General features: G+C 34.2%; 1 protein-coding gene across 17 annotated transcripts in view; it reads right to left on the bottom strand.

The window, feature by feature from the left end:
* VPS13B (vacuolar protein sorting 13 homolog B) overlaps positions 1-23926 on the bottom strand; it is an 802268-nt gene that overhangs the window by 728777 nt on the left and 49565 nt on the right. For all 17 annotated transcript variants that reach the window (XR_004486270.2, XR_007472457.1, XM_049700204.1 and 14 more), the window contains exons 5-8: positions 16039-16206; positions 11785-11966; positions 6434-6608; positions 66-334 (exon numbers count right to left, since the gene is read on the bottom strand). Coding sequence is in view for 15 of the 17 variants with exons in the window: in XM_049700204.1 (XP_049556161.1) it covers positions 66-334; positions 6434-6608; positions 11785-11966; positions 16039-16206 (794 nt within the window). In the remaining 2 variants the exon portion in view is untranslated. The remainder of the gene's footprint in view (positions 1-65; positions 335-6433; positions 6609-11784; positions 11967-16038; positions 16207-23926) is intronic.

The raw sequence follows: 23926 nt of genomic DNA, 5'->3' as shown, positions 1-23926 counted from the left end.
GAAGTCAAAATTTAAGCATTGAAGTTGAGGGATAAACAGCAAAAAAAAAAAAAAAAGAAACCTACTTTGAAAGTCACAGTTGCCTTTGTACAGTAAAATCCTATAGAAACAATAGGATCCTTCAAAGTCTGTGCTTTTTGTTGATGTGTGGTTGATGTAGGATCATTCCCAAGGTAGTCTTCCTCACCATCATCATAACTCACAATTGCAGGCACAAATGACCAGGCCCATGATACCCATCCCTGTGGCTGCTCATCCTCTTGCTGCGAATACAGCTCTTGGCCTTTGTACTGAGCAGGATACTGCATATCTACTCGTGTTTCATCTTCAGCACCTATCAATCAAAATAAAGTCATTTTAAATAAAGGGAATTAAAGCAAGAGGACAATTAGGAATTTAAATTATATAAAAGTTTCTCCCACATGATTCTTTCTACATATAAAGTATGAACAAGTCATACATTGGTTATTATTACTTGAAACCAATAATTTAGCATTACCATTTTCAAGTTTCTATATATTGTACTGTATAAATCTTTCATAATCCACAATGTTATATGGGAAGTAGTTTATTACATACTTTTAAATGTGTTTGATAAATACAAAGAATAAATTCATTCTTTAGGATTTCACTCATTAATTTAAACAACAACAACAACATATAACCTACCTTCCAAAAATAAGGCTACGGTGCTGAAAAACTGACTTTTCTCAGAAACATAATATCAGAAAAATCCAAGAAAAGTTCCTGATTTCCTGATGCACCCAACAGAGAAAGAGAATGGCAAGTATTCTAGGCAGAATGTGCCCCCACCAAGAAAAGAATTATCCCAAAGAATGAAAGTAAATGTTATAAGGAAACTATTCTCATATGTAGTTAAGAAAAATAGTGACTTTCTTATTAGTGAATAACATCTTTCCTATTCTATAGATGAAAAATTATAGCAAAGAACTTTTATGTGGTTACAAATTGGCAGACTAAGGATTTAAATTCCAACCACTGTAACTTATTCCACCTTTGTAAGACAAAATCCATCAAGGTCCCTTAATGTTATTCTAACAATACAAACAAAAGAGATGCAGATCATCATGGAATTTACAGAAGAAATTACTTTTTTAAAAATTCATGGTATAAGCACCCTCCAGCAGATTCAAACATACATACTCTTCAATGATAAATCAATAAATACACACACTCCATTAAATATCATCCTCATTCAGATTCACTTCCAGGTTTTCTGGTGAGAAAAACTGTAACTTTTTTAATTCTCGTGACAGGAGACTCTTGGAACATCGTACACTTTTAGGTCATGACACATGGCTATTGACCTGTTTCATCTGGGACAAAAAAGACTTGATAAATAGTAACTAGAGTACCTAAAATACAGTACCAAGAGATCTTAGCCATTTTACTTCAAAATAAATTATAAAACTTACAAATCCAGAAAACATTTTACTTGACCTTCATATCTTGCTATTAACCTAAATATCATATAAGTTTCTATTGGGGAATAAATAAAGCCTGTTATTAACTGTCCCTTGTAAGATCTCAAATTGGACATCATCAGTGAATATCATCTTGGTTATAAAACAAAAAGTCAGGTTAGCTCAACCCAGGACCAGACTGGGTCCAAAGAGATGGACTCTGGACCTCTCTTGTCAAAACCAATAAACAGGAGGAGTATCCCACTGCTTGATCTTTTGAAACAAAAGAAAGAAACATCACTAAGAGAAGTCTAAGAAATCAGTCACTATAATTTATACATAATATTAATTAAAAATTAAGAGGGATTTTTCATGAAAGAAGGTTTTGAAGTTCTAAATCTTTGCTTACTTCCTTGTAAAAAGAATGAATTGTGACCTGGAACAGAAAAAAGCATCTCTTTGATCTCTGGTCAGAATTCTTAAAATACTCTTTGCCCTTGCAATGGTATATCCTAACATCCTTAGATGAGAAAACAGTATTGAGTCCAGGCAGACTGAGGTGGCTAGAGTTTGCAGGGCAGAGTACCAAACAAGAAAGACCTGTTCAGGGTGAGAGCTCCTGAGACCTGGAGAGGGTCCCACTCCAGTCCTCACCTAAGTATTAATCAGTTTCATGTAAGGAAACTACTGAGGCCATGAAAAGAACCACCAGAAAGGGGCAAAAACATCCCCAAGACATAAACAGAATTGGGGAAGGACACCATGGCATATTAAAATCAAGGCGCTTCAAACTTTCCGAGAAAAGGTTCACTGGCTTCACCAGAGTGTCAAAGGAGTCCATAGCACACACAATAAAAGGTTAAGGATCTCTGCTTTAGACAGATGAAAAAACGAATTCAGACTCATTTGGAAGCAAGCAACCCTCTTTTTAACATACATAAACAAACAAACAAATAAACAAACACCTACTCACCTTCTTAGATCACAGAAAGGAATAGTTACAAAGGAAAATTTTGAAAAATACACTTGATCAAAATTTAAAACTCTGCTCAAGAGACACGTATTTAAAAATGAATTAGGCAACTCAGACCAGCAAAAAATACTCCCCAAGTGCATCTGACATGTATATGACAAAAGACTTGAATTCAGAATATATAAAGAACCATGTGTATGTACTGTATAGCAGAAACTAACACAACATTGTAAATCAACTATACTCCAAATTTAAAAAAATTAAGAAAAAAAAAGAACCACCAATCAGTAATAAAACCCAAAAATGGTTTAAAAATAGGCAAATACTTACCATAAACTTCACAAAGGCAGATATGTTAACTGTCAATAATCACATGAAAAAAGTTCAAAATAATTGATCAGGGAAGTGCAAATTAAAACCACAATGAGCTATCAAAACATATCCATCCGAATAGTTAAAAGTAAAAAGGACTGACAACAACAAATGTTGGCAAGTATGTGAAGCAATTGGAACTCTCATACATTGTTGATAGGAATGTAAAATGGCACAACCACTTTGAGAAAACCTGGTAGTTTCTTTCTCTTGGCATTTACCCAAGAGAAGGAATAGCACATGTCTATAAGAGACTTCCAGAAGAATGTCCAGGGCATCTTTATTTATAATAACCAAAACTGGAAATAGTTCAAGCATCCATCAACAGGGGAATGGCTAAATAAACTATGTTATATTCATATGGTATAGTCATACAATGTACCTAGCAATAAAAAGGAAAGAAATACTGATATATACAACAACACAGATGAATCCCCAAAATACAACGCTTTTAGGGCAGTGAAAATACTCTGTATGATACCATAATGATGGATACATTTGTCCAAACCCATAGAATGTACAACAGCAAGAGTGAACTTTAACTAAACTATAGACTCTGGGTGATAATGATGTAGGTTCCTCAATTGTGACAAATGTATCGCTCTGCAGGGGATGCTGATAATGGGGGAGGCTATGCACGTATGAGATCAGGGGTATATGGGAAATCTCTGTACCTATCCTTCAATTTTGCTGCAAATCTGAAACTGCTCTAAAAATTGTCTTAATAAAAAGTTTTTTAAAATTAAAAGTAAAAAACAATATTATGCTTAATGAAAGAATCCTTTCACAAGAGAATTCATACTATATGATTCTATTTATACGAAATTCCAGAAACAGCAAAAACCGATCCACGATTTTTTAAAGATTCAGAACAGGGTTTTCTTGAGTGGAGTGGGGGTGGGCAGGCAGCTGGAGCAAGGGATGACTGGAAAGAGGCATGAGATAACCTGGTGAGATGTTAATGACCCATATCCTGATGGGTGTTTTGCATCACACTGGCATACTCATTTCTCAAAACTTCTTAAATAGTATACTTAAGATTTATGCATTTCACCTTGTGAATTTAATCTTCAAAAAAAGAAAAAGAACCATCAATAAATATAAACTCTAGTTAATGATATGCTGCTGAAGTCTAGGGGTGCGGTATACTGATGTCCATAACTTAACCTCGAAAGGCATCAGAAACTGGTTGAATTGATGGAGAGAAAATGGTGTTAGATGAACAGATATATGATACAGCAAATGTGACAAAATATTAATTGTACAATCTAGATGATGAGTATGTGGGTGTCCACTGTATAATATTCCTTCAACCTTTCTATATATTTGAAATTTATCATAATAGCATGGTGAAAAAAATGAATTGAACAGTTTCTATATGCTACGTTTTGTTCTAGGTGTTAGGTAATGAATCGCTAGGACAGGAACAATGTCTAACAAGAATTCGCTGCCTAGTGTGAAATGAAATAAAATGGTTTATATCTACATATGCTTATTAATGTTCCCTAAGCTTTTTTTAAGGTGATAAAAAATTTTTATTAAGCTATAATTTAAATACCATAAAATCTGGTCTTTAAAAGTATACCATTCAGTGGTTTTTAGTGTAGTCACAAAGTTGTACAACCATCATCACTATCTAATTTTAGAATATTTTCATGTTCTAAGAAACATGAAACTCCAAAAAGAAAACCTCTACACATTAGCAGTCACTCTCCATTCCCTCCTCCCCACAAGCCCAGGTTACTAATCTCCTTTCTGCTTCTACAGAACTGGCTATCATGGACATATCATATCAATGAAATCATACAACATGTTCCTTTTTGACTGGCTGCTTTCACTTAATGTTTTCAAAGTTTAGCATGTATCAGTATTTCATTTTTTGTATGGTTGAATAATATTCCAGTGTATAGATACACCACAACTGTTTATCTACTCATCAGCTGATGGACATTTAGGTTATTAAACTTTTTGGTTATTAAGAATAATGCTGCCATGAACATTCACATACAAGTTTTTATGTTAGACATATGTTATCAACTCTCTGTCATATAACCCTAGGAATAGAACCCTACCTAGGCTCATATGGTAACTCTATGTTCAACTTTTTGACAAACCAGATTGTTTTCCATTCCCACCAGCTATACATAAGGGTTCCAATTTTCCCAAATCCTTGCCAACACTTATTATGTGTCTTTTTTATTATAACTACACTGCTTAGTGACTGTAAAGCAGTATCTCACTGTGGTTTTGATTTGCATTACCCCTCATGAATAATGATATTGAGCATATTTTCATGTGCTTGTTGGACACCTGTATATCTTTTCTGGATACATGTTTATTCAGGTCTTTTGCCCTTTTTTAAATAAGATTATTTGTTCCTAAGTTTTAAATGCCCTTTTCTAAAGGCTCAAACTATGGAAGTTAATCATCATCTTCTCCAAATTTTTCCTGAGTCTCAGACCCAACACAAGTCAAAGCCAATCATCCCGTGCACCATTTTTCTACTTCAGATCACTCATACTTTTATTAAACAAACATCTTATCATTCTACCATACATCATGCTTAACTAACTGTTCACATGTCTGTCTACTCCACTGTATATTAAGATTTTAAGGGAAGAGAATTTGTCTCTATTTTCCCACATTTCTTTATCTCTACATTCTACCACATTCCCAGCAATAATGTCTTACACACAGTAGGCTTTAGTAAAAGTATAATGAATTGAATAACTGAAATTAACCCACTAAGTATCTTTCAATGAAGTATATACTTCTTTAAGTAATGCTCCAATTAATTAAGTAGGTATCCTTCAATGAAGCATATAATTAGGTATAATTATAGTCAATTATAATTACATATAATAATTAAGTATAAATAAGTTAATTAGTTATAATAACTCTTGCTGAGACTCTGCAGAAAAATTATCAATATAGTTGTTCCTTGAACAACAAGGCAGTTAGAGGTGCAAGTTGAAAATCCAGATATAACTTTACAGTCAACCCTCCATCATATTCACATTTCTGCATCTGAGGATTCAACCAACCATGTATCATGTAGTACTGTAGTACGTATTTACTGAAAAAAATTTGTCTACAAGTGGACCTTGCGCAGTTCAAATCCATGCTGTTCAGGGTCAACTGTACTATAATTTACTAGGAAATCTTGAGGTTGGACTGCCTTAACTTTTATGTAATGTATATTCCAAACACTTATACTTATTAGAAATATTCAAGTTCTTTTAAACATGTAGAAAATAGAAAGTCAGACTAGTATGCAAAATGTAGGAAAGAAAAAAATTAGTGTCAAACAAGCAAAATAAAATCACCCCATCATGGGGCTTCCCTGGTGGCGCAGTGGTTGAGAGTCCACGTGCCGATGCAGGGAACACAGGTTCATGTCCCGGTCCAGGAGGATCCCACATGCTGCGGAGCGGCTGGGCCCATAAGCCATGGTCGCTGAGCCTGCACGTCCGGAGCCTGTGCTCCACAACGAGAGAGGCCACAACAGTGAGAGGCCCGCGTACCACAAAAAAAAAAAAAAATCACCCCATCATATTAGAACACTGCAAAACATAATCTAATGTTGTAGTTTTCGAAGTTTCACAATAGTGAAAACACTTTGTAAAAACAATAGTTATAAAATAAAAGTTTTTGTTATATTTACCTGTAATGTTTCCTAACATATCTTTATTGTGACAGGCAGACTCTTCTGTTTCTCCATCTTTAAAATTTCCTATTTCTCCATAGTAAAGAGCAATCCCAAGTTGCATTATACGGATAAACATAGGCAATTGCTGATCAGTGATAGAAAGTTTCAAACTCTCTACTAAGGTATGAATCTGTATTTTGAAAAAAACAAAAACATCAACAAAAGCATATTCAAAGGGAGTACCATTTAGCATAAGCAGAGAAATGTTAAGTCTTAAAATGGAAACCAGAGGAGAAACAGTAATGTCCCAACATTTCTAATATTTAAGCCAAAATAATAGCTTAATATCTTAGGAATTTAAACAGATTTTTCTATGATGATCAATACACTTTAGATAGAAACTATATTAATCCAAACTATATAAGTGGAAATAGAAATGATAATGAAAAGATACAGTCACACTGGATTTCCAGATAACTTTTCCCAAAAGTTTTTGTTACCAAAATACCCACCTTATAATGTTAAGAGTACGACAGTACTCCAACAAACACCATAAAAATCTCTGTCACAACTAAGAATAAAAGTTTCATGTCATTTTAGTAAGACTTTAATCACCCTTTTCAGCTTTATGAACCAAAAAGAATATACACACATCCTAAAAACATGTTGTTGAGTAAATTACTAACATTATAACTATGTAAGTATGCACATGATAAAATGATTATTGTGAAATATGGAAAACCAAGTGAAAACATGATCAGGAATATCTCTCAAACCAACTTTAAATAAAAGATTTAAACATAGTATAAAACTTATAACATGAACCAGTTATAAGAAATAAGATTAATTATTATCAACAAGGCACAAAGCAGTCCAATCTAAGTTCTTATAGAATGAGACATCAATTCAATATAAAGACAGCCTCAGTGTAATGATTTCCTGCTGTTAGATAAACACAGAATAAAACCAATTAACCCATAAAGTCAAGTCTCTTGGAAGGTTTATTTTAACTAACTGGTATTTTAATGTCTATGAAACATGAAAAAGAAGTAACGGTAATCGTCATATTTTTAGGGCTAAAGGCACAAAAAGTTGTACTTGAAGGGGAAGACAGTTGGGTGGGGAGGTGTAAAATACCATATTCAAATATGAGTACAGGTTTCTTAAAACTGACTTAAAAATCATACACTTACTAGACCCTGAAATGGGGGACAGGTTGAGAGGGCGGGCACCGCAGGCCTGCCAAGCTCTTCTTCAATTTGAGATTTCTCTGCCATACCCTTTAAATACCATACAGCACCAACAGCACCAGTGATAAGCTGTCTTAGCAAAACCGGTGTCAACTGTGTGTGTGTATGTATATATGTGCTTAAAATACTATACACACCAACATATATATCTTTAACATATAAGATACTTTACACACTATATATATATATACACACACACACACACATACATGTAAATATCTTTAAAATCAGTAAAGTTAACCCACAATAGAAAAACTGACAAAGAACCTGAATGAATTTTTCAAAGAGAAAATAATGGCCAGTGAACATATTTTCAAAAATCTAACTTTGGGCTTCCCTGGTGGCACAGTGGTTGAGAATTTACCTGCTAATGCAGGGGACACGGGTTCGAGCTCTGGTCTGGGAGGATCTCACATGCCACGGAGCAACTAGGCCCGTGAGTCACAACTACTGAGCCTGCCCGTCTGGAGCCTGTGCTCCGCAACAAGAGAGGCCGTGACAGTGAGAGACCCGTGCACCGTGATGAAGAGTGGCCCCCACTTGCCACAACTAGAGACAGCCCTCGCACAGAAACAAAGACCCAACACAGCAAAAATTAATTAATTAATTAATAAACTCCTACCCCCAACATCTTCTTTAAAAAAAAAAAATCTAACTTTGACAATAATCAAATAAATATTAATTTGTATTATTTTTGCCAAACAGCTTGGCTTTTTTAAAACATGATCATATTTAAGGATAGCAGGAGTGTAATATAGGCACTCCCCTAATGTTCATGAGCATATACACTGGTTAAACCTTTCTGGAAACAATTTTGCAGTACAGATTACAGGGCTTAAAAAAGTTTAAACCCATTAATAAGATATTTGCAATTACAGAAATCTCTCCTAAGGAATTAATCAGAGATGTGGTCAAAGATTTATATGTAGAATTTCATTCCTCTGAAAAACTGTTAAGAAAAAGTAAATTTTCAAAAACAGGGGAAATGTTAAATAAATTACATACCCTAAGCTCTACATCTCATAGATGATAAAATCTCTAAAGACATATTTAGTACTCACAAAAGATAGAAAATTACAAAAAGCCCACCCAAAATACAAATAAACTCAAAAGCCACTTGAACATATGTGAGAGTCTTAGACAAATAATTAGGGTGTCTGGAACATTCTGGGAAATTCCCTGTCTTTCAGGTGATCAATGAGGTTAACCATGTCCATTTAATACTTATTTCCAAGCACTAAGAGGTGGAAGAATGATGGGTCTAATTCGAAACAGTAAATCTTACATCACAGTAGTATTAAAAAAAAAAACCTCAAAATTTAATTTCAGTTAAGAATAATGGTACCTCACACTCAGTGATTACAAAAGTCAAAAACCACCTGTCAACAAGTTTATTTAAAGGTACTTTCTACAATAAAATATCATGGCTAGTCAGTTTTGAGAAAAACTTATATGCCAACACTAAGTTTTCCTCAAGTTCACTTATTTTTACTTTCCTCTAAGTTAGCCACATCCTAGAATGGACAATTAAATCTGTACTAATGATCAGTAAGATTTTTTTATATAGTAAGGCTTCCCTATATCCATTACTTGCTTTCAAAATATATCTTGAATCCACCCTTAACATTCCCCAACTCTACTAGTAGATTCAAGGTCAAAGAAGGAAAGTAAGTCCACTGTCCTGAGACAGTGGCATAATTACTTTTGAATTAATACTTTTCCATGCTTATCTTTACCTAAGAAGCTAATTCAAAAATAGAAGGGAAAAGTAGCAGAATTTAAACAATGTGCACTGTAGGATGCATAAGGAAAAAAAAAACATACTCATGACTGAGCACTACCAAAGAAAAATGGGTGTATTTCATATATAAATAGAAACTTAAGTACAATAAAGCTACATAAAATAGCAAGTGTTTTATGTTTTAAAAAACGTAATGTAGGGCTTCCCTGGTGGCGCAGTGGTTGAGAGTCCGCCTACCGATGCAGGGGACGCGGGTTCGTGCCCCGGTCCGGGAGGACCCCACATGCCCCGAAGCGGCTGGATCCGTGAGCCATGGCCGCTGAGCCTGTACGTCCGGAGCCTGTGCTCCGCAACGGGAGAGGCCATAACAGTGAGAGGCCCGCGTACCGCAAAAACAAAAAACAAACAAACAAAAAAAACCTAATGTAAAAATAATACATAATTTATACAGCCATGCCCAAACAGGCACAGTAGTCAATCCCAGTGTTCAGACTTGGGGCTGGCTTTTCCATTATAGTACAAAAGCCTGTAATTCAATAATAAAACTTCATTCCACATTAAAACTTAGTTAACAAGATCACAAGTCACTGTGTGAATTCTTCTTCAAAGACAGATAAATAGGTAGACAGACAGACAAGAGGTACAGAAAACTGTTATGCAATAAAAGAACACAAGATTTACACTTAAAGAGTAACTATACACATTAAAAATATTTACCAGTACCTTGAAGAACAAAATGAAGCAACTGACAAAGGATTAATCTCCAAAATATACAAGTAGCTCATGCAGCTCAATATCAAAAAACAAACAACCCAATCCAAAAATGGGCACAAGACCTAAATAGATATTTCTCCAAAGAAGATATACAGATTGCCAACAAACACATGAAAGAATGCTCAACATCATTAATCATTAGAGAAATGCAAATCAAAACTACAATGCGGTATCATCTCACACCAGTCAGAATGGCCATCATCAAAAAATCTACAAACAATAAATGCTGGAGAGGGTGTGGAGAAAAGGGAACCCTCATACACTGTTGGTGGAAATGTAAATTGATACAGCCACTATGGAGAACAGTATGGAGGTTCCTTAAAAAAATAAAAGTAGAACAACCATACGACCCAGCAATCCCACTACTGGGATATACCCTGAGAACACCATAATTCAAAAAGAGTCATGTACCACAATGTTCATTGCAGCTCTATTTACAATAGCCAGGACATGGAAGGAACCTAAGCGTCCATCGACAGATGAATGGATAAAGAAGATGTGGCACATATATACAATGGAATATTACTCAGCCATAAAAAGAAACGAAATTGAGTTATTTGTACTGAGGTGGATGGACCTAGAGCCTAGAGTCTGTCATACAAAGTGAAGTAAGTCAGAAAGGGAAAAACAAATACCATATGCTAACACATATGTATTGAATCTAAAAAAAAAAAAAAAAAAGTGGTCATGAAGAGCCTAGGGGCAAGACGGGAATAAAGATGCAGACCTACTAGAGAATGGACTTGAGGACATGGGGAGGGTGAAGGGTAAGCTGGGACAAAGTGAAAGAGTGGTAGTGTACATATGGACATATATACACTACCAAATGTAAAATAGCTAGTGGGAAGCAGTCGCATAGCACAGGGAGATCAGCTCAGTGCTTTGTGACCAGCTAGAAGGGTGGGATAGGGAGGGTGGGAAGGAGGGAGACCAAGAGGGAAGAGATATGGGGATATATGTATAACTGATTCACTCTGTTATAAAGCAGAAACTAATACACCATTGGAAAGCAATTATACACCAATAAAAATGTTAAATAAATAAATAAAGCTCCTCTAAAAACAAAAAAAAAGACATTACTGAAAAATTCCCATTGACATAAAATTGTAATTACATGTTGAAACCACAGATAAAAAGCTAAAATTTCCTAAACCAATAAACTAAGATATTAGATAAGCAAATTTAAGTCTTGCAACATTACCTAAGAAAGATAAGGGTCAATAACTATTGCTATCACATAAACAATTTATAAGGATTGAAATAAAGATTGATCTTCAGTCTACCATGGATATAAATACACTTTTTGATATGATCTCTTCTATCTACTTGAAGAGAAAAACACTAATCAGGTGGACAAACTAAAAAAGAAACTACAGTCACAAAAAAAAAGGTGTCCCCAAAATACCTGTATTAGAACACACAATACAAAAAGTTATAATATGTAACAATTAACATAAAAGTTATAAATAAAACATTTTTACAAAAAATAATGGTTTATATATTTATGAGGTTAATTTCTTCTTTGCTTTTTAATAATAATTAGCATGAAAGTCAATAAGGTAGAAACATGCAACTCAACTATTAGAAAAAGAAACACCTACTTTAATAACAGATGGCATCTTGGAATTTAGGTTATCATATGTAAAATGCAGACGTGTTCTGAAGGAACATTTGTACAATAAAGGATCCTGGTAAAATTCTATTTTACCACTAGCATTTCGTTTATCAAGACAAACTGTACAGTCGGAAAAATTGATAACCTTTCTCAGCACCAGATCAGTTGCTAAAAAGGAAAGAAAAACATTTTAAGTAAAAAGTAAAGTTAGAGGGAAAAAAGTCAATTATTTATTAGTGTAACAGTAATAAAAATAATAGCAGAAATAAGATTAATAGCGCATTTAATACATGATGTCAGAACCTATAAAAGAACTTTTCATTTATTATATCATTTAAATCTTCCAACAAACTTAGGCACAATAATCCCCATTTTATGTACAAAGAATCAAATAGAGCCTAAAGAAACGAAGCAGCTTGCTCCCAATTTGCTTGACACCTAACTACAAATTTAAGACAAACTTTATGAAAAATTTTGCTACATTTCACTATCTGCAATGTAATATTAAATAACAATAATAAAATAAAATTCTTGGGCTTCCCTGGTGGCGCAGTGGTTGAGAGTCTGCCTGCCGATGCAGGGGACACGGGTTCATGCCCCAGTCTGGGAAGATCCCACATGCCACGGAGCAGCTAGGCCCGGGAGCCACGGCTGCTGAGCCTGTGCGTCCGGAGCCTGTGCTCCGCAATGGGAGAGGCCACAACAGTGAGAGGCCTGCGTACCGCAAAAAATAAATAAATAAATAAATAAATAAATAAATTTTAAAAATTCTTGAAAAACCACATTAAAAAAATATTTTGAGTAACAGTCGCTCATTTAACATTTATTTTACACTGAAAAACTTACTGCTACTCTCAAAAACTGCACTCTTCAGTATGGTAGCCACCATCGATATGGTGTTATTTAAATTTACCTATGAATTAACTAAAATCACATAAAACTAAAATTTCAGGTCCTTGGTTACATTAGGCACATTTCATGTACTCAAAAGCCACATACAGTTAGTGGCTAGGGTACTGGACAGTAAAAAATAAAACATTTCCATCATCACAGAATATTCTAGTGGCCAGCACACCTCTAAATAATAACTAATGAAGAAATTACAAAATTACCAGTAATGGTATAAAGTTTGTTTTCAAGGGAATAAAAATGGAAACAATTGCTGGTAAAGTATCAAACTAGAAAATAAAACCTTTAGCAAATTTATTCCTAACTAATAAGCAATTCCTAGGTGAACATTAGGCCCAAATCTACTTGGTCAGTGACTTTCAGCTAGCAACTATCCACATGCTATGGCCATGGGAATCTTCAAAACAATAAACTATACTTTCTATTTCTGAGTATATCCTGGCAACCTCTAATTAATTCAACATTTAATTTTCTTCTCTTTTTTTGGATTTAAGTTTTTAAGAAGTATAAAGAGTATGCACATGTATGAAAACAGTAAAGTTTTATTCAGCCAATAAATTTCAAATTTGTCTGTTAGTTGAAAAAAAAAACACCATATAATTTCATTTTGAAATTAACTGAAATCAAATAAATGATTTAGTTACTGTTATATACATGTACATAAATTAAAGAAATTATCATAATAGGACAAGAAATGAAAGAAACCAGCTAGATGCTTCCTTCCCTCTCTTTATAATAATTATAATTCACTGAGTATTTGCTATTAGACACTACACTAAATCTTTTACATCCATTATCTCTTATAATATTTATATGGCTCTGTTTAAAAGCTGTGGAACAAAGGCACAGTAAGGATAAATAATCTGTAATGTTAGACAGTTTATAAAGAGCAGAGGTGTAATTCAAACTCTGACAAGCTTACTCCAGAGCACATGTTCTTATCCATTATGCTATAAGAATATTAAGTGATCATATTTCAAGGATATCCTAGAAAATTTTTTGGTGAGAGAGGAAATTATTAAGCTTTGAAAAATATTTTTCTTCAACACAAATATAACAGGAACTATCTTAAAAAGATAGAAAATGAATTCTGGTTCTGGTACTTACTTTACATAACGTACTACAATTTAATCTATAAAATGAGGATAATAACTATGTCTATCTAACAAGCACTGTGGAAAATGATTCTGCATTATTTTGAAAATGCGAATATTTGCATATCCTCCCAACTAACAAACCCACTCCTAAGTACTATATATGCCCTAAAGAAATGCTTACATGTATGCATAATGTTTTCAAGATTCATCCATGTTTTAGCATGTATCAGGACTTCATTCCTTTTTACAGCACTTTTTTAAAGCAATTAAATGATAAAATTTAATACAGCAGTTAACTCTAGGAGGAAGCAAGGGAATAGGACAGGGAAAAATACATTGGAAGGGGCAAACTGTTAATGTTCTAGTTACTTAAAGGGTAAGCGTTCATTATATTGTGTTATAACAAGTGTATGTTACATAAATCCTTTTAAGTACCAAATGTTGAATTAAAAATTAATAAAAGGGGAAACAGTATCTACCTCAGAAGCTAAAGGATTCAAACAAGATAATTAACTAAAAAAACAACAAAAACAGAAAACATAAACAGCACCAGGCACAGCAGTTAACAAGCACTCACTCAATAAATGGAAAATACTCTTTGCTGTTTTTACCACCACCATCATCATGAGCTTTCATGTGGTATCATACTTGACTCTCATAAATACACTGGTAGGTTGGCAGTAATGATAATTCACATTTACAAATGACTTACCCAAGGTTGCACTAGGTTAGTGCTGGAGGGAAGATTTGAACCAAGATCCCCTAACTCCCAATTCAAGACTCTTTCTAATTCATTATAAATAACTTCCCAGAGTAATATTTGCTTTACTTCTATGTAAAAACTATAAATGACATTTCTTCCCCTAAAATTTCAACTCATTTATTCAATCCTGCATCATCCAGTTCTGTTTGTTTTCTGTTTTTCATAACTTTTTATTTTGGCATTTTAACCAAATATTTATTTCCACAGAGGATAAGAAGGAGGCATTGAAAATGTCTCAGAAACAAAATTTGGGCCTTTGCATATGCTCTTATTTATGCCTCACAACAGAGCTTCAAGATCAGGATTATTCTTCATTATTAAAATGTGAAGGCCAAACATTAAAGAACATACAAAAACAAAACTATATTCCAATTCTTCTAGTTCCTATTTGTATGCCCTAACAAGACAAGTTAAGTAACCTTGAGACTCAATTTCACTTTGCTTTCTTGTAACTAGGACTTAAAATAAGTAAATGAATATATGACTAAACGAATGAGAAAGGATATCACTTTATGGAATTGTAATGAGAATCTGAGAAAATGAATTTAAATAATAATAATAGCTCATTTTCTGAGTGCTGACTATGTATAAGACACTTTTATGCTGTGGTTTGTATTTGAGGAAACAAAGAAACAGTGAAGTGAAGTAACTCACCCAAAGTCATACATCTCTATGAAGTTGGGAGAGCCAGGATTCAAACTCAGGTAGTCTAACTTTAGTGCCAGCACCTTTAACAATTAGGTACAATGGCGAGTCACAAATAAAAGGTGTTCACAATAGTCTCCTTACTATATTTTCCAAAAATACCTACTGCTTACCCTATCAGAACATGTATCAACAAGTGTTGTGCCTTATTTAACTATTATGTCTTCTGACAAAACTAGGAAACAGCACTATTTTTTTCAGAGCTCTAATTTCAAGGCTTGACACAGTGCCTACCTTCCATGTAGAACATAATAAATAAAATAATAATAAATATTTGGTAGTTATTAAATTATATTATTACTTAATAGTTCTTTTACTATAAGCAGAAGGAGAATGCAGCACATAATAAAGGAGGCTTTGGGATTATCCAAAAATCCCAAATATGCTCTGTAGTACACAAACCTAAAACATAAATCAGTCAGATACACTGTTTTGCCATTACTGAACTATGCAAAAGCAACATGTCCCCTTTCCTCTTTCACAAACATTCAAAATTTTAACTAAGTATTATTTAATTTTTATTCCTTCAAACCACAGCATTGTAAAATACTATATATAATATTTGAAGCAAGAAAGTGACCGGTAAGAAAGAATAAAAATTAATATAATTGTATGCTAAATTTTACATATGTGCATTTTTCCAGGCTGAAGGCATAAAGCTTTCATTAGATTTATCTAGGAGCCTGGTGGCCCAAAAAAAGGTTCAGAATGCAAGACAACTGTTTCAACAATAGAAAAAGCTATACTCTTCTTGACGTTTACTCACCAGAAATATCCATGAATGCACGATCCCACAATTCACCTACTGTATAGCATTCTGCAGAAGTGATGTTGACTGAAAGAACAATATCATCTTCAACATATTTTAGTATGAGATTATTTATAACAATATTTACGTTATTTACAACTCGTCTAATCAGACTCTGCACATAACCTATAAAATAGGGGAAAAAAGAAACCAATTAGAAGTTAAATCTATCAATAAATAATTATTCTTAAAATGTTACTAAACTTAATATATGTGAAAGACAGGTATCATTTATCATATTTTGCAAAGATGAAACTAACATTCAGATACGTAAACAGGCTTGCCAAAGAGACACAGCTAATAAGTAGCAGATCCATCCCAACAAAAACCATTACAAAGAAGTTCTATATAATGAAGTTTCACATGCTAAGAGAAACCGTATAAGCCATACCTTTTAACAACATAATTCTAGATCCCATTCAAAGATTATCCTAATCTACAAGTACTTTGTCTGATTTCTGCCTATTTTATAAACACTTTCCCAAATGAAACAATGTTACTATATACTGATTATACAATACATAAGAGGAAGAAGAGCTTCTTTAAGGTTCTTTTTGCAGCTACTGTCTTGTCTTCCTACTTTAAATACCCATAAAGATATTCAAAAACAAGGTCTGGAGGAAGAAAGATAGAAGAAACAAGACCATCATAACGGATTCAATGATTTCCACTTACTAATGTATAATACTGAAACACGGAAAGGGGGAGAATATGACTGAGGAAGAAAACACAGAAAGTATTAGAGAAAAAGGGGAAAAAGAACACAATGAAGAAGAGAAAAGTAGGGAAAGAAAGAAAACAGATAAAGCATGATGAGAATTCATAATCTCACAAGTTTCTCACACAATAAATGTGTATATAGATATATTACTGAGGAATATAATTGAAAATATAAGTGAAACTAAACCTAAACAGCATTTAAAAAGACAAAGGAGAAAAAGATTAAAAACTTTATTCAAATGCATTTTCCACTATAAAACCTATGTAAAAAATAATAAAAATTTTAGCTATTTCATGAAATAACTATCTGCTTGTATTCTTTAAATCAGAACTTTACTGACAAAATAGAATCAACTTCTGTCAGCAACTGACATTGTTAACACCTACACTGAAGCCTGCTAGAAGAAAGCTTACTTAAATTTATTCCACCACAAATGCTTGCAAAAACCAACTCCTTCATTAATTACCAATGGATACAAACAGAAAAGAAATGTAGAATGATTAAGTTCAAGTTTTTCTCATATTAGCAGCTTTTAGAGTGCCAATTACCATATGCTATAAAATTAACATACAAAATATCAATAAATTTAGGGAACAAATACTTTACGAGAGTAGATGCTAAAATGATGCTTAACAAATTACGCTTCCAAAAGAAATTCTAAGTATCAAAATGTTCAACCTTAAAATGTATATTTCCCCCATGCTATCACTACTCAAGAGAGATGTTAAAAATGAACAGTTTCGGGCTTCCCTGATGGCGCAGTGGTTGAGAGTCCGCCTGCCAATGCAGGGGACACGGGTTCGTGCCCTGGACCGGGAAGATCCCACATGCCACGGAGTGGCTAGGCCGGTGAGCTATGGCCGCTGAGCCTGCACATCCGGAGCCTGTGCTCCGCAACGGGAGAGACCACAACAGTGAGAGGCCCGCGTACCACAAAAAAAAAAGAAAAAAAAAGGAAGTTTCTAAGAAGTCAAGAAGCATGACTAACATTGGTTTTCCTATTTCTGAAAAACCTGTCATCAATAGAGAATTCATAAAATCCTCTTAAGAGTTTGAGTTTTTATTGTCTCCCCTGCCCCAGAAAAAAAAAAAAACTCTCAGAGACAGAACCAGAGAAAACATATAATGCAAAGTAACGAAAGAAACATAATACTGTAAATGTACTGTAATTGACAGAAAACCTACTGATGGATTTTTCATCTACTTATTAACATCTTCTCTCAGTTTCTCATCATACAAGCTGAGATGAATAAGCCAAATCACCAAAGTAACAGAAACAAGTATCTAAAAAGAACTACTTCTACAGAAGACTATTTATGTCTTCGTATTAAAACACGCAATGCCAAACAGGAACTAACCAACAGAATAAATGATACACTATCTCCTTAATCCCTCATAATAACTTAGTTCAAAGTTTGCTACAGAAAAATGTCAAAGAGCAGATCTGGGCTTCCCTGGTGGCGCAGTGGTTGAGAGTCCACCTGCCGATGCAGGGGACACGGGTTCGTGCCCCGGTCCAGGAAGATCCCACATGTCGCGGAGCAGCTGGGCCCATGAGCCATGGCCGCTGAGCCTGCACATGCGGAGCCTGTGCTCCACAACTGGAGAGGCCACAACAGTGAGAAGCCCGCGTACCACAAAAAAAAAAAGAGCAGATCTAAGAGCTCTCATCACTCCATATTTAGAGACTCCCTAGGAATATATCTGTTCAAGTGAAATAACAGTAATTCAGGTCTATTCCACAAGCATCTGAAAACACAAGGTCACTCTGGGGATAAGAACCTCTAAGACGTCATATTAGATGGCTCTAAAACAACAGCCTCCTACTAGTCAACCTTTCCAGAAATTCTTATCATTATCCAACTCTCTCCCATCCACAAACCCCATTCCTCCAAACACATACATCTAATGCCCACAGGGCCAAAAAAAACACTATGAATTTTCATTGACTTTGCTCATGATCTTCCCTCTGTGTGGAACACTTTGTCCATTCTCCCATCTTGTTCAGGCCCAGTATGAATGTCGTCTGCCCTATATCCTCTTCTCCAATGTCCCTCACCCTACACATCAACATTAAGGAGACTGTATCACTTTTCTTGGGCTTATGTTACCTCATAAGCCTATCATTTGTATATGTTTATGTATAATTACCTTCTCTGTTAAACTATGAAATCCTAGAGAGCAAAGATTATATCTTATTTATTTATCTGATATGATTAAATTAAATAGTGTATGGCAAATACTTGGGTTACAAACAGACAGTACTTGCAATCAGTTTATCTTAACATGGTCACTAGGAAGCCAAGCTGCTCAAAAACAGAGATTCCATGGTTGATGACTTGGTTACAGAACCTAAAAACTTCCTCATCAAATTTTTGGTGTAAAATATTTTGGGGGGTTATGCAGCATAATATAGGCAACTTATAGTTAAAGGAAAAGTTAGTTCTCTCTAATGTTCTTGCCTTTTTTGTAAGGTTGAAATTATTCCAAAACAAAACTTATTTAGAAGGTTAAGAATAAGGATTCCTTATTGGTAATACAGTAGAGAGGTTCTATAATACAAGAATTTTTTTTTTTTAAATCCATCAGCTTTGGGAACTAAAAGATAACTTAGGGCAGTTACTGTAGGAGCTAAGGAAAATAGCTGTGAGTTGAAGATACTTATTACCAGTATTATTATTTGAGACAGTCAGAGAATTTCTAAACAACTAAGGAAGGGTAAAAAAGAGAAATAAGTGTAAGTACTTACAAGAAGAACACAAAATCACCATTACATGAAGATGACTGTTATTTATACAGAAAATCCAAAAGATATAACTGAAAAATACTGAATATAGATCAGCTAACAAAATATAAAAATTTGCTATTCTTCATAATGAAATGAAAAGAGAATGGTTTAAAAAAATGATAATTCCAGCTAGCAATAAAAGATATGATAGCATTTTCCATCTATAAAAGTTTCAAAGAAATATTTTTTGATAATAAAAAACAGCACTGGACCAAAAATGTGCTTGTTAGAAGATACTGTTAACAAATTTTTCACAGGGAATAATTTGGTTACACATGCCAAAACCTTAAAATTACTCACAAATTTTGATTTTATAGTTGATAAAAATTTCTCCTAAGGAAATAAACAGAGGTGTGTGCAAAGATCTATCTACCAGTATGTTTGTTAAAGCATTTTACAAAACAGAAAATGAAAAATAACCTAAATAACAAACAAAAAGGGACTGATTAAACAAACTATGGAACAGTTACACAATGTAATACATGCCAATGATTAAAATAACATTATGAAAAAATTAATGTCCTTAAAACATGTTCCTAACATTAAAAAACACAAATTACAAAAAAAAATCTATATGTGTATGTGCGCGCGCACACACACACACACACACACACACACACAAAGAAACAAAAGTCTCTAAAAGGTTGTACATCAAAATGTTAACAGGTTCCAGGTTCTGGGTAAGATAAAGTAAGCACATTCCACTCCTTCTCACTAAAGGTAGCCAGAAAACCTGGAAAGAAAGTATGGAGCAGCTATTTCAGGACACTGAAAAGTAAACAGTAAGCACGAGAGAGGAAACAGAAGAATGAAAATCAGAGCTTACAAAGACAAAACAAATAATAAAATGGTAGAAGTAAATTCAAACATATCGGTAATTATTCTAATTTAATTGTATTGTGGCCAGAGAGGATGGTCTTTATGATAATGATTCTTTGAAATTTGTCAAGAATTCCTTTTTGACCAAGTCTTTTTCAATGTCTATACATATCCAATGTGTGCATCAAAAGAATGTACACTGTCTTATCTGCTGGGTGCAGAATTTTACATGTATCTATAAAATAATCTTGTTAATTGTGCTATTCAAAGACCCAGTTTGGGTATTTTTTTTTGTCTGCTTGATCTATCACATTTCGAACATAGGTTGTTAGGTACATACAAAGCCATCATATATTTTTTGGAGAACAGTACCTTTTACTATAATTCAGCATCTATTATATACGTCCATCAATACTTTTGCCTTAAGTTTTATTTTGCCTGATCTTTATGTTATTTTTGGATAGTGCTTGTCTACTATACAATTTTCCATCCTTTCATTTTCAATTTTTCTTACCTCTCCATTTTACCTCTGTGTTTTAGAAGCCACAAATACCTGGACATAACCACTCCTTTCTTTTAGTATCCCAAAAATATTAATTGTGCTTCCTTAGAGCTCCTCTTTGCTTTGGTTTTGCACTGTAGTTAGTAGTTTACAAAATCTCCTATACTAAGCCATTAATTCTCTAAGGGCAAAAATAGCCTTCAACTAGCTGCTCCAGCATACAGCAATAAAGATTTGGGGAACTGAACAGCCTGCCTCCACTAAGCAATGTTTTGAAACTCAATCTAATTAGAATGAAATAAAAGCTCTCCAGTTATCACTTTTTCTGTTATAAACAAAATATACACGTTAGATATATTGAAGGTTATTGACAAAAGCATAACATACTTTTAAAATGATCAATATATTAATGAGAAAAAACACCTGTATGGCAAAAATGGCTAGCTATCCATCAATATTTTGTGCTTCCCCTTCCAGAATGTAGAATTGTTTCTGAGATATGACTTCTAAGATATACATAACGTCCATGAAGACAGTTTTCCTCAATGAAATTTGAGAAGGATATATACCACTTCCAACCTGGGGGTAGTAAGAAGTCGATAGGTCTTCTCCAGATTCTCCTCTTAAAAAGGCTGAAAGCAGGTCTGCAGGCCTACTAGAGAATGGACTTGAGGATACGGGGAGGGGGAAGGGTAAGCTGGGACAAAGTGAGAGAGTGGCATGGACATGTATACACTACCAAACGTAAAATAGCTAGCTAGTGGGAAGCAGCCGCACAGCACACGGAGATCAGCTCAGTGCTTTGTGACCACCTAGAGGGGTGGGATAGGGAGGGTGGGAGGGAGGGATATGCAAGAGGGACTAGATATGGGGACATATGTATATGTATAACTGATTCACTTTGTTATAAAGCAGAAACTGACGCACCATCGTAAAGCAGTTATACTCTAATAAAGATGTTTAAAAAAAAGGCTGAAAGCAGTATAATTCAAAGCCTGGGTAGGGCAGAGCAGAGCCTCAAGATAAAAGGAAACTGGGCTTCTGACAGAACACTGCCTTGACTGGTACATAAAAAAAACAAACACTTTTGTCGTGCTAATCCCCTTAAATTTAGAAGTTAAGGTGTCCACCACTTAATATTAACTTAACTTACACATCTGGTCATTGTTTTTCGGTTTTTTTTTTTAAGTTTTTCCTGAAAATGTTAATGGAGAATGTTAAAAACAGTAAAAGCATAAAAATAGAAGAGGTAAAATAAGCTCTGAATTTCTTTTTCATTTACTACAAGGTTCTCTCTATTCTTAGATGTTCCAGAAAGGAACAGTGATTAGATAGCTGAAATTGCTGAGCTTCCCCACAGGCAAGTAGACAAGAAATGATTGTGCTATCTTCTATAAAAATACATTGCCATTTTTGGCTCAGGCTCTCGAACAGCTGATATATCACAAATATTCTTAAATTATCTGATACCCTCTCCAACTATTATTAAACTCCCTTCAAGAGATTTTTTTCAGAAAACCAAGCCCTAACAGCCTAAGGTGGCAAGCATTAAGCAAACACACACACACACAACCCTTCCATTTCATATTCAATATTTTCTGCAGAAAACAAAATCTTGAGTAAATGACTAATAATTTAATAATATATACCTCATGTATACCACAGGTATTGTAAAGTATAATAAAGTATTCCTCATCTACACCAAAATATCTAAGTTTCCAATTTCTCATCCACAAAACGTAAGCTAGATCAGAGGCTTAGCTGGGGCCTATAGACAGACTTCAGTGAGTATGTGAATACCCCAAAGTCACATGCAAATTTTAAATGTGCCTATGTGGGTCTATAACTTTTTCAACAGATTTTCAAGCGTCCATGTCCCAAAAAAGATAGACTGCTAGACCAGAAAAATCAGAAGTAGCTTTATTCTACATTTCAATGACTCTATGATTCTGACTATTGATCTCTGAAAACCTGTGTGATTTTATGCAGTTCAGTTTTTATGCAATGCAGTAAATACATAAATGGCTATTATGAACCAGACATTGTATCAGATCGGAGCTGGCCAAATGAGGCTGTGCCATCTGTTGTTATAAATAAAGTTTTATTGGAACATAGTCACAAACATTAGTTTATTTACGGTTTATGGCTGATTTCACAGTACATCAAAAAAGTGGAAGAGCTGTAAGAGAAAATATATGGCTTGCAAAGCCTAAAATATTTAATAACTGGCCCTTTACAGAAAATATTTCCTAACCTCCATGCTAGATGATGAAGATCAAAGATGTCTAGGTCACAACTTCAGACCCAGTGGGCAATATAATTTTTAATTTATCTATACCCTAAATATTTCCATTGCACCCTATGTGTGTGTACATAAATATACTGGGTTGGCCAAAATCTGACTGGTTTTTTCCATAATATGACTCTAGTAGTGCTTAGTTGCCTTTAACTTCATTTGAAACAATTTTTTTAAGACTGTATTGTGACAGCTGTCAGATCAGCGTGCATTTAAAAAAAATAATCAAAATTGGTGAATTTTTGTGTAGCCATTTTAATACTGAAGACGGAAGGAAAAGAGCAACATTTTCGGCATATTATGCTGTTATTTCAAGAAAGGTAAAAACGCAACTGAAACGCAAAAAAAGATTTGTGCAGTGTATGGAGAAGGTGCTGTGACTGATTGCACGTGTCAAAAGTGGTTTGCGAAGTTTTGTGCTGGAGATTCTCGCTGGACCATGCTCCACGGTCGGATAGACGAGTTGAAGTTGATAATGATCAAATCGAGACATTAATTGAGAACAATCAATGTTGTACCACGTGGGAGATAGCCAACATACTCAAAATACCCAAATCAACCACGTAAAATCATTTGCACCAGCTTGGTTATGTAAATTGCTCTGATATTTGGGTTCCACGTAAGTTAACCAAAAAAAACCCTTTATTTTTCTTTTTTAAATTGTAGAACTTTATTTTTTTATACAACAGGTTCTTATTAGTCATCCATTTTATACACATC

Source organism: Orcinus orca, chromosome 17 (assembly GCF_937001465.1).
Source record: "Orcinus orca chromosome 17, mOrcOrc1.1, whole genome shotgun sequence".
Classification (NCBI taxonomy): domain Eukaryota; kingdom Metazoa; phylum Chordata; class Mammalia; order Artiodactyla; family Delphinidae; genus Orcinus; species Orcinus orca.
This window is presented reverse-complemented; position numbering and strand designations above follow the sequence as displayed.